This window comes from Hetaerina americana, unplaced genomic scaffold (assembly GCF_022747635.1).
Source record: "Hetaerina americana unplaced genomic scaffold, ioHetAmer1.1.p SCAF_22, whole genome shotgun sequence".
NCBI classification, from domain to species: Eukaryota; Metazoa; Arthropoda; class Insecta; order Odonata; family Calopterygidae; genus Hetaerina; species Hetaerina americana.
In genome coordinates, this window is record NW_027286786.1 from 6,335,497 (window position 1) to 6,349,117 (window position 13,621).

The 13,621-nt window shown below is 39.0% G+C and overlaps 1 protein-coding gene across 1 annotated transcript in view; it reads right to left on the reverse strand.

The window, feature by feature from the left end:
* LOC139689339 (extracellular sulfatase SULF-1 homolog) overlaps positions 1-13,621 on the reverse strand; it is a 289,901-nt gene that overhangs the window by 76,729 nt on the left and 199,551 nt on the right. The window contains exons 6-9 of the mRNA XM_071586423.1: positions 10,784-11,039; positions 6,286-6,525; positions 3,405-3,556; positions 657-826 (exon numbers count right to left, since the gene is read on the reverse strand). Coding sequence (XP_071442524.1) covers positions 657-826; positions 3,405-3,556; positions 6,286-6,525; positions 10,784-11,039 — 818 coding nt within the window. The remainder of the gene's footprint in view (positions 1-656; positions 827-3,404; positions 3,557-6,285; positions 6,526-10,783; positions 11,040-13,621) is intronic.

A 13,621-nucleotide genomic window follows, 5' to 3' on the forward strand; every position in this document is an offset into this window, starting at 1 on the left:
CGGCCGATTTCCCCAACGGGAAACAAAATTTCACTGCAGCGCGTTGCTCTTGATAATCCGCCATCAAGTTTTTGCCGAAATGAAAATGGTTGTTTCACTGAAACAGCTCTCACGGACGGACCGATCAAGTCACAGCGATGGCACTGCACATAGAGTGATGCAGGTGGCGTGAGTCTGACGTATGACCGGCCGAACAAAGGCTTCCCCCACTCTCGCTCCCCACCGCAGCCCAATTCCCGTTACTTTTGGGTCCCCCCCTCGTAATTAAAAGACTACATGAACTTATGTATTTAATTGATAACCACAACTTCCATGTTCAGAATGCACTAACAAAAAAAGAAAAAATGGTCAAAAAATTTGTCCTCCCTTATTTAAAAAAAATAAGTTCTCAGATAAGTCATCTGAGGTACAAGAAAATATAAAAAGAAGTTTTCAAAATAGGTGGATTAGCACCCAAACAGATGAAAGTTAAGGAAAAAGTGGTCATCAAGGAAGGGGTTAAGTACCCATGTTTATCTACGATGCACAAATATTATCTATGCTTCTCTCAAATGCATAATTTCAGGGCATTTATAGTGTATAGATATAAAAGAAGCCAGTGATACAAGTTGAGTGGTGCCTAACAAGCATATTGTGATAAGAAACGGAATACTCACTGGTGAGTGGTGACATTGAAGAAAAGGTGTGAATATTGCGGGGCCGAGTCCTCTGGGCCGTGGGGGGAAGGGAAACTGAGGACCAGCATGACCGGTTTTCGACTGAAGTACCGCTTGGACTGCCTCAGGAAGGAGATGGAGTCATTGGCAATGAGATCTGGGTAGTAGTCCTGTGCAAGAGGTTAAGGGGAGCAAAGTCATGATTATTCAAGAGACAAGGGGTGAGGATTGCTTCCGACAACAGGGCAGAGACACACTTGCACTCTCAAGGCCGTTGCCTCCTTTCCCCATTGAGGGCTGCAGTCCCCAAATTGCACTTGGCTTGGTCAGGCGGGAGAAAAAATTAGATCACACGATGCAATCTTCCAAATAACCTCCCCCTGCTCTTGAAAACACTAGGTTTTGTGCTACGGGGAAGAGAGATCAGCTCAAGGTCATAAAACTTACACAAACAAAAGCCTCACTTTCAATTAGTTAACATCTCTCAACAGGAGGAATAATTACTAGGATTGAGTCAATGTTTGGCTAGAAGCCAAGCATCTACATAATTCTCTTTGTTAATTTATAAATTTGTTACCGAGACAATGAAATGTATGCAGTTTGTACCAGTCCAATTAAATTATTCTTCATTTTCTACTACAAATACATTTTAAATTAAAGCACAGTGGTGGGATTTATAAAATAACCAAGTCACTAGCGTATAATTTTTTACCAAAACTCCAAAAAACAACCTTTAGTTTGCTATCAAAGATAAATGCACAATGGGGTCACATATAAATGAAAGCAGTAAACAAGATAGAGGTCTTTCATTTACCACCTCAACCCATAATACACAGTCCACCGAGTCACCTACATTGAAGAATTAGTATAACCTCACAGCAGTCATTTCATCCAGCACTCTTCAGGTAAATTGACCCCAGCCAAAATTTTTTAAAATTCACATGCTTCTTATCAATTAAGCATGTTGCTTTCAGTAAGTATCAAAAGTAAAATAATGGATGTAACAATATTAATTCAATGGATTCAATGAATTGAAGAAATTACACGTGGCATATATCAATGCAATCCTATTTTACCTGAAAGATGGAACATATTTACTGCATTTCCTGGCCCATTAGATGGACAGCGATTTCTCAGGTTAGAATTAATGAAATATAATTCAAATAGAAGAGATCAAATTACTTTGTTGTTAAAACTTAATACAAAGGTAATTGAATTTTTACAATTGAAAGATAGCAGCTACATGTGTATCAATTTTATTCCTGATAAAATCCAGGAAAATCATCATCAACGGGCCGAAATGCCTTTCAGCTACCTTGTTCCCCTGTTCTAAAGTGTAATTCATGAACCCAAGATTCAATTAAATACTGTATGACAATCTTCTCTCTCTTAAGATCTCATGAGGTTTTTATCATTTTAATTTTTTATGCAATGTTTAGCTATTACTTTGATATAATTGAAATTTTTATTAAAAGCAACCATTTTCTATGCCTTTGCAAAACTCTCACACTAATTAAGGTTGAATGCCGGTGGACTCTGAGTTTATCGCGGGATGGAGTAGTAGTAGTAGTAGTTTAATAGGGGAGGCGACCGACAGCTGAGGTCATTTGCGACATTAGGGATGGACAGGAAAGGATGAAGGGTGGAGAGAAACCCGGCGTCGGCATTAGCCTTCTCTTTACAAAAGGTGCCAAGGGTCCGCAGCTTAACATCCCATCCGACGGACGGCATACTCACTCAAAGTGCCCTCCACAAAGCACCTCGAGTAGAGATCGAGATACCTCTGAAAAATATTCAACACTGCCAGGATTTGAACCCGGGGCCTCTGGGTGGGGGGAAGCCAGTACGTTAGCCCCCGCACCTTCTCGAACCCCCGCGCGGGAGGGATGCAATGTGTATTAGCAGAGGGGCGACATCCCCATTAGTCCAGCACATATTAAGTTTCTCAGCACCACCACATGTGAGATGAAACTAAACATGCTAGTGTTTAAAATGTATGATTTGGGAATAATTTTAGGAAGTACTTTCAACCAGATATTAAAACTTTGCTGCTGACTAATGACTCAATACACTGATATTGCCGACATTTGTCATAACGGAAACCATGCTTGATGGGAAAAATTTTTCTGGCGAATTTGCTAGTGCTTACATGTTGAAATTATACCAGTGTACCCCCATTGGCTCATTAGACGCAGGCTGATTCTAGAGCAATTTCTGGAGAAAAAAGTGCATCTTATGGCACGGAAAATGTGACTGCTAAAATTATAATTAATTTAAAATTACCATTTGAAATTGCTCATAAAATGGTTAAAGTGTATTAAATGCCAAAATCTTATCAATACCACTCAAGAAATTAGCCATCAAATAAAATCTCTAAAACATCTTCTCACTCTTTTGCTATAGTTCTGTTAGTCACCGGTATTCCGAATGCAAACTGTTATTACAAATTCTGAGCCAGAGGCTGTGAAACACAGCGCTGGTATATTCCTCCTAAAAGATAACACCCCCAACTTAAATCATCATCCCACACCACATTGCCATCATCATCCTATCCCATGCAATTATTCAAATTAACCTTGGCTTTTGTGACAAGAATGGCTTATGAGGAGCCATTGATCCTTCCCAGGAAGGTTTTTTATGTAAAGAACAAGGTTTAAGCAAGGCTGACAATCACAGTTAGAACTCAGAGAGCTTTTAAGCACTGGTTTCTCCAAGGTAAAAAGGTCTTAGAGATCTTTCACAAAATACCTTTTCATAATTGAATCCATGTTTGATCCTTTTGCCATTCAGGTTGACTGAGTAGTTGTAGAAACGAGAGTTCATGATCAATCCCCCCCATTCCCGCCACCCAGGAGGAATGTAACTGCCATTGTACTTGTTCAGGTACTTGCCAAAATACCCTGGGAAAGAAAACAAAGTTGATGAAATTTATTTTGAGAAAAATAAAACTGACGATATGTGTAACAGGCACAATGTATCTGGAAAAATATTGGAATAAATGTTGAATCCTGATTGCAAAGGAGCATTATTCCAGTATAATGCATTAGTGAACCTTGGGCCACTGAATAGGAGTCTCTAACAATTTCACAAAAGCATTTGCAGTTCTTCCTTAGGACTTCCCAGGGCATCAAAATTGTATCGCCTAGCATCAGAAACAAATCCATTATGAAACCAGCTCATTATGGTAACCATGCATTTGATTGATTCTGTTAACACTAACTAAAGACATCCATTATTCTACTGAAAGAGTTCTAGTCCTTTTTTACCAGGGCAACAATATTCAACTTGTGCCTATGGTCAGCATCAGAACACCATAATAATTAATACCTATCAAAATCTCTGGTTGATGCACTATTTATGGCATTTGATCTTATTTCCTCCAAACCAATTTCATCTGCATTAAAGATCTGAAGTGCCTGTGAATCACATTGTCATTTAAACTTGCAATTCATCCACAATTGGTCAAACAACATCACTATCATCTCATGTGATGTAATCTTTTTATGTCCACTAAACCACCATTGTCAACCACTATACTGAGAAGTTCTCTGCATGCCAGTATTTGGTAAGTTTTTTATGCTTACATTGCACATCAGTCCCACACTCGATATGATTGTTTATGAACATATTATTAGTGGATGGCCTCTTGCTACCGCTCATCCTCCATTAACATAAATTTCAGATAGCCTCTATCAATTTTTTTGCAAAAATGTAATTCAAACTTATGCAAATAGATGAATCCTACAATTGGTGTTCTTTTGCAGATAGGGTAGTAAATCAAGAAATGCCAAACTTCCATATGAAACTACAGTATCTAATTTCTCATGAAACTTCATCTATTAGTAGTAGTAGTATTTAAGGGAGGTGACCGACAGCTGAGGTCATTTGCGCCATAGGGGATGGACAGGAAAGGATGAAGGCTGGAGAGAAACCCAGCGTTGGCATTAGCTTACTCTTCACGAAGTCATCTAGTTAAATGTTCAATGTTGCATTTTCTATTTGTTTCTATTCATTTTGTTTCACTAAAACCCTTCTTTGATACCCTTGCCAAATTTTACTTTGGTTAATTTGTCAAATATTACCACAAGAATATCCCATAATCATTAAGTACTTTTAGTTTCATGTACAGATAGTTTAAAAATAATTTTAAATGTGCAGCTCAAATATTGATATAAATATTGTAATAATAGTCAATCAAATTGAAACTAGCATGCTAAACCAATTCTTCAGCAGAATGCAAGCAACCAGTGCTGCCTCTCATCACCCCTTCATTAACCACCTGCAGTGCACGTCCAGATTGTTCATGGTTGGTGGGAGTCCTGGTCAGCAGGATTCAAATTATTGAGCATTTACTCAAAAAGGGATAGCTGTATTCAAAAAGGGATAGCTGTGATGGGGAATAAAATCAATCATCCATGTCCTATCAGTAAATAATTCAATTGTATCAACAATAAAAATGGATTGCGAAAAATGAATTTTTCTCATGATATATCTTGCAATTTAAAGCTGGTCCTGAAACAAAACATGGGAACATGGGACTTTGCACTAATTTCAACATGGATAAATTGATGCATGGCTCCTATGAAATTCAAACCGATGATCTAATACAGTGACTAAAAAACATATTTTGTATTTTCTTTCCCCAAGATAAAGTGAGTCCTTAAAAATTTGCTTATTGCAAAGAATCATTTATTTATCACATATAAGTTGCTTTGTTAACCACATGTTAACTACACTGAAATAATCAAGGGTATGATACGAATGGATTCAAGATTTTAACTTTCAATCACTCAACCTATTATGAACTTTTATTAATGTTTATTTTGCGCCATCATCAGTCGTTCAACTGATTGGAGACTGAAAGAGGGAGGCTGGAAGAGAGGTCAGAGCAAGATTTAAGTCAATCATAATTTAAGTCAAGACTTCTTTTGGGTAGATATTTTGTCATTTTCCAACATAATTTTCTTTCATCTCGATCTACTTTTCCCAGCATTTCTCAAACTATTTTAAACCGTCCAAAAAATACGATTTTGGAAGGTCCTCAAAATAGGCATCTGTGTTGACAATGACCACATTGTTCAACATGAACGATTTTTTGCCAAGCCATTCTTTTGTCTGAAAATTAAAAAAAGTCACTGAGGTAAAAGTCACATCTGGTAAAAATGGTGGCCGTTTTAGTAATTCGAAATCCAGAGTTTTCATCACTGGAAATGAGGATGTTTAACTGATGCAATAAGAACGCATGATTCTCTCCAGTTATCATTTGTCATTTTTCAAGTAATTCATGCAGATGATTCCACATACATCCCAAAAAACTATGGCCATGGATTGCCTTCAGAAACTCAATCACTGTATCTAAGGCCTACACTAAATAATTCAATTCCAAACTAAACATTCTTACTTTAACTTGAAGATATAGGAAGTATAAATATTTGCAAATATCTCTAATTAAACAAATGAAAGTGAGTAACAAAAGTACACCAAGGAAACAAAGTAGAATGCAAAATACAGCAAATTCTCTCACACCAATTTTGTTGAAGCCTCGCTGGGCAAATGCAGAGAAATAAACTAGAAATTTGAATAACAGAAACTCAGTGGAAATGCATCTAAGGTGCAAAGGGCTAAGAACCTGTTCTGTAGCCTGCATTGGAGAGGTAGGTGGCAAACGAATGTGGTTCGTGGTTGGCCTGCCAAGCAGCCGCTGAGCAATTGTCATTGTTGGTGAACACGCCATGGTTGTGTACATAGAGACCAGTGAGCAGGGATGACCTTGATGGACAGCACATTGGCGTGGTCACATAAGCATGACGAAACTCTGCTCCTCCTTCCCTCAGAGCCCTCAGTGTCCTTGGCATGAAGTTCATGGAACCTTCAAAAATGAACATTGAGTAAACAGGAAAATCATGGCGGCATTGGGGCACCTTATTTCTCTATGAGGGTGGGTGGCATTCAGTAGTTACAAGTTACTGAGATTTTTGGTAAAATGCCATCAATCTTTTCAGTTTAGAAACAGTTTGAGTAAATGTCACACAAATGAGTAATTTACATGGAAAATCAGAATTAAATCATTTAATGTGATCACTGAACAAATCAACACTCATAAATCAGAGTCACTGCATGACCAATCAAAGCTCTCATTGGGACATAGGGATGCAAACTTTACCCAGCAATGGCAACTTAAATATTTTTTCAATCTGCAGAAGTTGCAGAGAAATCACTAATTAGAATTAGACTCAGCAATTCAGGAGAATCCCCACGCCAAATGGTTGCCAATTCAAAATGGAAGGCACCCACATTGCCTCCGATATCTCTCAGAGAATGAACACCATTCATTTTCGACTCTAACTCCCAGTGGTGACTACATGAACTGAAACAAAGGAGCCACCATTTCCCTTTCACATTCATTGTGAAGTAAACATTGTGTGTTCACAAATTTTTCCCAGGAAGGAGTCATTTCATTCCGAAATAAGTTCATGATTGTGTCTATTGCCTCGGATCCACGGACAAATGGATAAATTTTTCATTCAATAACTGATGGAAGCGTGTCAGTTCTCAGCTCTACTGTGATTTGCCTTGATCACTTCAATTACTACCCTATGAAGGCCCAACAAGTAATGGTGAGGCATAGCTATTCATAAGACCCAGCCTTCTCAGGAAGACCCAGTTCATTGTTGGGAGCAGTTCACCCTTGCTCACTGATGCAAATAAGTTAACTCGTGAATTATTCAATTTAGCAATCACTACACATTAACACCATTTTGAGAGGCAAAAACTAATTCTAGTCAACACACACAAATGGCTTTGGTATTCAATAAATACCACTTAGGTCATCACAGAAGAGAATTAATGCATCCATTCCAGATTTTGTGTTCTCTACAGCCCCAAATTATTATGAACCCCAATTCATGTTTAAAATATGGTTTATTTGCTATTAAATAAGTCATTATAACTGAAATCAGCAATTTTTTTTAGCATTATCATGAATTTAGGAGTGATATGCTAACCTACAGATTCAAGTTTCGCCACAGACATAAGCATTTAAAAGTTAAGTAACAAGGTTTCAGAGGTAAACTGTAAAATAACTGAAGCACACCAATACTGAATTTAATCCCAGCTCCTATTCTTATAAATTGACTTTTTCCATAAAAACGCAACGGCAAGCTGCTGCAGGTGCAAGTATTATTAAAAGCCTGTAGTAAATGTGTTAGAACCAAGTAGTAAACTAGAAGTGCCAGACAAAGGTGCAAATCAATATGAGAGCACCGTGTCTAGCTTACAGGTGTGATGGCAAACCAACCCTGGATCCTCCACTGGCCATTCCCCTAAAATACTGTCTAAGCAACCAGTGCCCCAGACCAAACCTTTCAGCATTGATTTGCGCTCCACTGCATGTACTTGCGCCATCAGAAGTATGAGTAGAATGCATCTATTCAACTGAGTTATATTTCATTTAGAATTAAGGAAACTAAATAATAAAAGGGAAATATTCTTCACACTGCGAGAGGAAGAGGTAAGCCAAGATGGCATGTTTAATCAATGGAGTAATTTATGAATTGTGTGCATGCATCAGACTTGCCTCAAAGATTAACAGCTGGTAGTAGAAAGTAAATGTCAGCTCCCTTGATAAATGAACTAACCTTAAATAGTTTAACAGAAATTTTAATAAACATTTACACCTGAATAAAAATAACAACTTATTTCAAATAAATATTCACCACTACATTTTTTATGCATTCAACTTTTTCTCAATCCTAATATTTTGCATGAAAACTACATCTTGGCAAATAAAATATTCTCAAGGGTCCTGTATCATCTAATCTATTATCCGAGTAGTAGTAGTAGTAGTTTTAAGGGGAGGCGACCGACAGCTAAGGTCATTTGCGCCATAGGGGATGGACAGGAAAGGATGAAGGGTGGAGAGAAACCCGGCGTCGGCATTAGCCTGCTCTTTACGAAAGGTGCCAAGGGGTCCGCAGTTTAACGTCCCATCCGACGGACGGCGTACTCACTCAAAGTGCCCTCCACAAAGCACCTCAAGTAGGGATCGAGATACCTCTGAAAAATATTCAACACCGCCGGGATTTGAACCCGCGCCCTCAGGGTGGGAAGCCAGTACGTTAGCCCCCGCACCATCTCGATCCCCCCTATTATCCGAGTCTATGACATTGAGGGCAATTGCATTCAACTTGTGCAGCTGTCTGGTTTTCTCTCTCTTCTCCCTTGAACCATCTGCATGTCCAAATCACATAGGGATGCTTCAGCCACCTCTGCCCCACCACACCACATATCACATGCAAAGGCTCCAACACAGGCAACACTCACTCCCAGACCCCACTGAGAACTCCCTAATTTCAAATACAAGTGCTGACAACATCACACTGGAGAATAAAATGTATCTTTCCACTGCCCTAGTTTTTTTTAATAGTGGGTGGTTTTTAAACACTTGATAACTATTCTTTGGAATTTCGTGGTGGGGTCATTTGGGAGTTTCACAATTTTTTCACTGCTGATGAAGTCATAATACTTTCCAATATAGTCACTTTTATTCATCACTACCACTGTGTTGCCTTTGTCCGCTTTTTAAACAATCAGATTGTTGTCTTTCAAACATTTTTTGCAGGAGATGATCGAAGGAAGCTCTTGAGAATAGGACCTACTTTTAGGGAAGTCCACACTGACAAAGGATTTAAACTTCCTAGCTATGATCGTCTTTAAGCCGATGTCTTTCTTCCTAAGGGCAACTTCACAGTCCATGGCTAAATTTTCCAAGTCTTTCGTTCCAATTGGAATGTTCAGGATATATTTAAAACCATGATCAATAAATTTTTTGTGCTCGATATCAAGTTCTACATTTGACATGTTAACCACTCTGTTGTGAGAGACGGATGGTGTAGCTTCCACTGTGGGCTTCTTTGGACAGTGGCAAGATACATTGTATTCTTCATTCAATAAACATGAAATTCCACCAATTTGAGCCAGGAAAAATTGAATATTTATCACACCGGGGATTGGTGCACCCACCAAATGTGTCCATGCCTAGTCAATCAACATTAACAAAATTATTGCTTCCATGAATGTTCTAAAACCTGTGAAAACCATCTCCAACTAATTTCCATGTTTTCAAGAGAGCTCCTACCCCCTTTTTCACACCTGGGAAACATGAAAACAGTCAATAAGCAGCAATCTCTTCCAAAAAGCAAAATGCTTTCATCCACTCAAGGGGCATCAAAAGTAGTTCTCCCCTGTAATACTCTTTCATGGATGCAACCATGCCTTGATCCATTGGCTGACAAATGGAGGTAATAATTGGTTCCAAAAATTTAACAAATCCCTCTTCATCATCTCTAATCAGGACATCCTCACCGGGGTGAGCCAGAGTGTACATATCTAACAGAAAAGGCTTTCCTGGATAATTCTATTTTTCACAGAGTGTTAATGACTTGGGGAACAAATATTGTCTTGAACCAGTCAACGAAAATTTCAAATAGCTTTTCATCCACTTGCCATTAGAGCAGTATCACTTTTTCATCTCCCAAATGTCTGATAAAACCACTGCTATCTCCTTCAAAACCTTAAGCCCAATAGTTTATTTTTTGTTTCCCAAAAGAAAGCATACGTTTCAGAAGGTACTTCCAATATCAATACGTTGGTTCCATATGCATAAGAGATTTGCATTGTAAGCAGTGACCTTTCCACACATTTCTGCTCTTGGAATTCAGCAGAAAAGTTAATTGTTGATCCGTATCAGTGCTAAAGCACTTCCAAACACCACTTCTCAACCTGGATCAATCAATCATTAAACCCTAAAAACTACTGAGGTCAGTTGAGAACAAACACAAATATTCCCACTTAAAATGCATGAACACAAAATGATGTACATAAACAATTATCAGTTTAATAGCTGTTTTTGATGCTATAGGCAATGTAAAAATTTGCTAACATGAAGCTGTAGTAAATAGAGAACATGCATACACCAGAGCACCTTTATAATGCTTGGTAAATCTTGCCCTATTAATGTGAAAAGTTCCAAACAAAATAATGGAAAATAACACTCATTTCACCCAGCGGCCTTCCCATCTGGGTAATAGGGCTCCCAGAAGCGACAGGGGCAAAATGACAACACTCACCCAGCTCCACATCCTGGTCGTCTGTCAGGATGAGAACAATGTTGGGCTTCCTCTCCTTGGGCATGGGAATGAAGGGGGAGGAGTGGGGCGGTGGCACCTTCCTGCTGCCCCCCTGCTTGCTCCTTTTGGTGTTCACCACTTCTCTCCTTGGTGCAGCTGCTGACAAAACCCCCAAAGACAATTGGTCCTGGTCAGCCATTCTGCCCACATCTTCCCCACTTGAATGGGAGGAGGGTGACAAGGCGGGGTCCACGGCCTGCTTGTATATCAACAGAAAAATTCAATAATGGCATGCTGGACGGAAGTCATTACAAGAGGGGAAATATTATTAAAATAAATGAAAAAATATTCACATATGTATTCATGATTTGTGTGTGTGTAAATAAGTACACATGCGTATGCATAAAAAATATGTCTATATACATGTACACATATATATATATATATATATATATATATATATATATATATATATATATATATATATATATACTACCTTGATCAAAAAGTTCCCGGAATAACCACCGTGTGGCGCTCCCATCGTTCCGATTTGAGTTCTGTTTTTTTTGTTAAATTGGTACATCTGTTGTTGATATTCCCTTTAAATCTTAGTGTCATAACTTGACATTTGCAAAAGTTACGTAGCCAAGAGTACATCTATCTCTGTGTGTGTTGGCGATTTTTTACAATTTCAGAAATGGATTTAAATTTGCAACAACGAACTCGTATTAAATTTTGCGTAAAAAACGGATTTAGTGGCGCACGGACGTTGGAAATGTTGGAAAAGTGTTTCGGCAACGATTCTCTAAAAAAAACGGTCGTTTACCAGTGGCACGAGCGGTTCAGAAGTGGTCGTGAGTCAATCGAAGATGATGAACGCAGTGGCAGACCATCGACATCGAAAGTCGGTGAAAAAATTGATAAAGTAAAAGAAATGTTGGTCAATAACCGCAAATTAACCATCAGAGAAATAGCGGAGGACTTGAACATTGCCTATGGATCCGCCCAAGACATTGTGGTTAATGATTTGGGTTTCCGTCGTGTAGCATGCCAAAAGACCTCAATTTCATGCAAAAAAGAGACCGTGTTGACGTCGCAAAAGACATGATTTGCGAGGCTGAATCCGATCCCACATTCATCAAAAGGATCATTACTGGAGACGAGACGTGGGTTTATGAGTACGACACGCAATCCAGACATCAGGCAAGTGAATGGCGTTCACCAAATGAGCCGAGACCAAAAAAACCACGTCGTTTTCAGTCAAAAAAGAAGGCAATGCTGACGGTTTTCATGGATTACAACGGTGTAGTGCATCATGAATTTTTGCCAGAAGGCCAGACAGTAAACAAAGAGTATTATTTGGGCGTTATGAGACGTTTGCGTGAAGCAATTCGCCGAAAGAGACCAGAAATGTGGGCAGAAAACTCGTGGATTTTGCACCAATGATAACGCACCGTCGCACAGTGCTATCATTATTCGTAATTTTTTGACGAAAAATGCAACAAATACCATCCAACAGCCACCGAATTCACCTGATTTGGCTCCCTGTGACTTCTTTCTGTTCAATCGAGTTAAAAAACCATTACGGGGAACGCGTTTTAGCAGCCGAGAGGAAGTAATGGAAAAATCGCAGGAAGCACTGATGGACATACCGAAAACCGACCGTAACTTTTGCAAATGTCAAGTTATGACACTAAGATTTAAAGGGAATATCAACAACAGATGTACCAATTTAACAAAAAAAACAGAACTCAAATCGGAACGATGGGAGCGCCACACGGTGGTTATTCCGGGAACTTTTTGATCAAGGTAGTATATATATATATATATATATATATATACTATATATCCCTTCTTGGACTACAACCTTGACGTGGTGGATGGGCTTGTGCGTTCCGATGACCCCTAGAGCTGTGCTGGCAGGAGTAATAATTATCACTCCTGGTAGGGTCACCCATGCCAGATAGGTCGATGGATGGGAGCCAGACGAAAGGTAAATGGGGAAGGATGAAGAAAGGGTTATCGAAAGCCACAAAAGACACTATTAGAACCGTTTACGCTAAAAGGATAAGGAAACCATGCATCACGGATGAGATGATTACAAAGATAGAGGAGCAGCGAAAATGGAAGAATGTAAATACAGAATTAGAAAAATGAAGTACAAAGAAATAAACAATAAATTGAGGCAGGCAACAAATAAAGCAAAAGAAGCATGGTGGAAGATGCAGTGCGGGTATATGGAAAGCCTGCAGAGGAAGGGTGAAATCGGTGCCCTGTACAGCAAAGTTAAATCTTTATCGGGAAGTCAGAGATAAGGCGGGTAAGGTAATAGTTGACACAGGAAAGATCTAAGAGAGATGGAAGGAATATATAGAAGAACTGTATAGTAAAGAGCTTAGACCAACAAAGTTGGACATTGAAAAGGAACATGACGTAGAGGATGATAGCTTAGGTCCAGGCATACTAGGCAATGAGATAGAAAGGGCATTAAGGGAGATGAAACTAAATAAGGCCGTGGGGGTGGATAACATTCCCGTGGAACTTTTAAAATGCTTAGGAAAATGTGGGAAGAAGAGGCTATATGGGCTGATCCGTAGTATTTATGAGGAAGGAATCTGGCCGGAAGACTTTGTGAGATCAGTTTTAGTTCCTATTCCGAAAAAGGTAAAGGCTACATCATGTGAGGACTACAGGACAATAAGTTGGATATCCCACGAAGCAAAAGTTGTTCTTAGGATCATAAACAAAAGGTTAGAGAGTAGGGCAATGATTGCTTAGGGGATGATCAGTTTGGGTTTAGGAAGGGGAGAGGTGCGCGTGATGCCATTGCAGTAATGA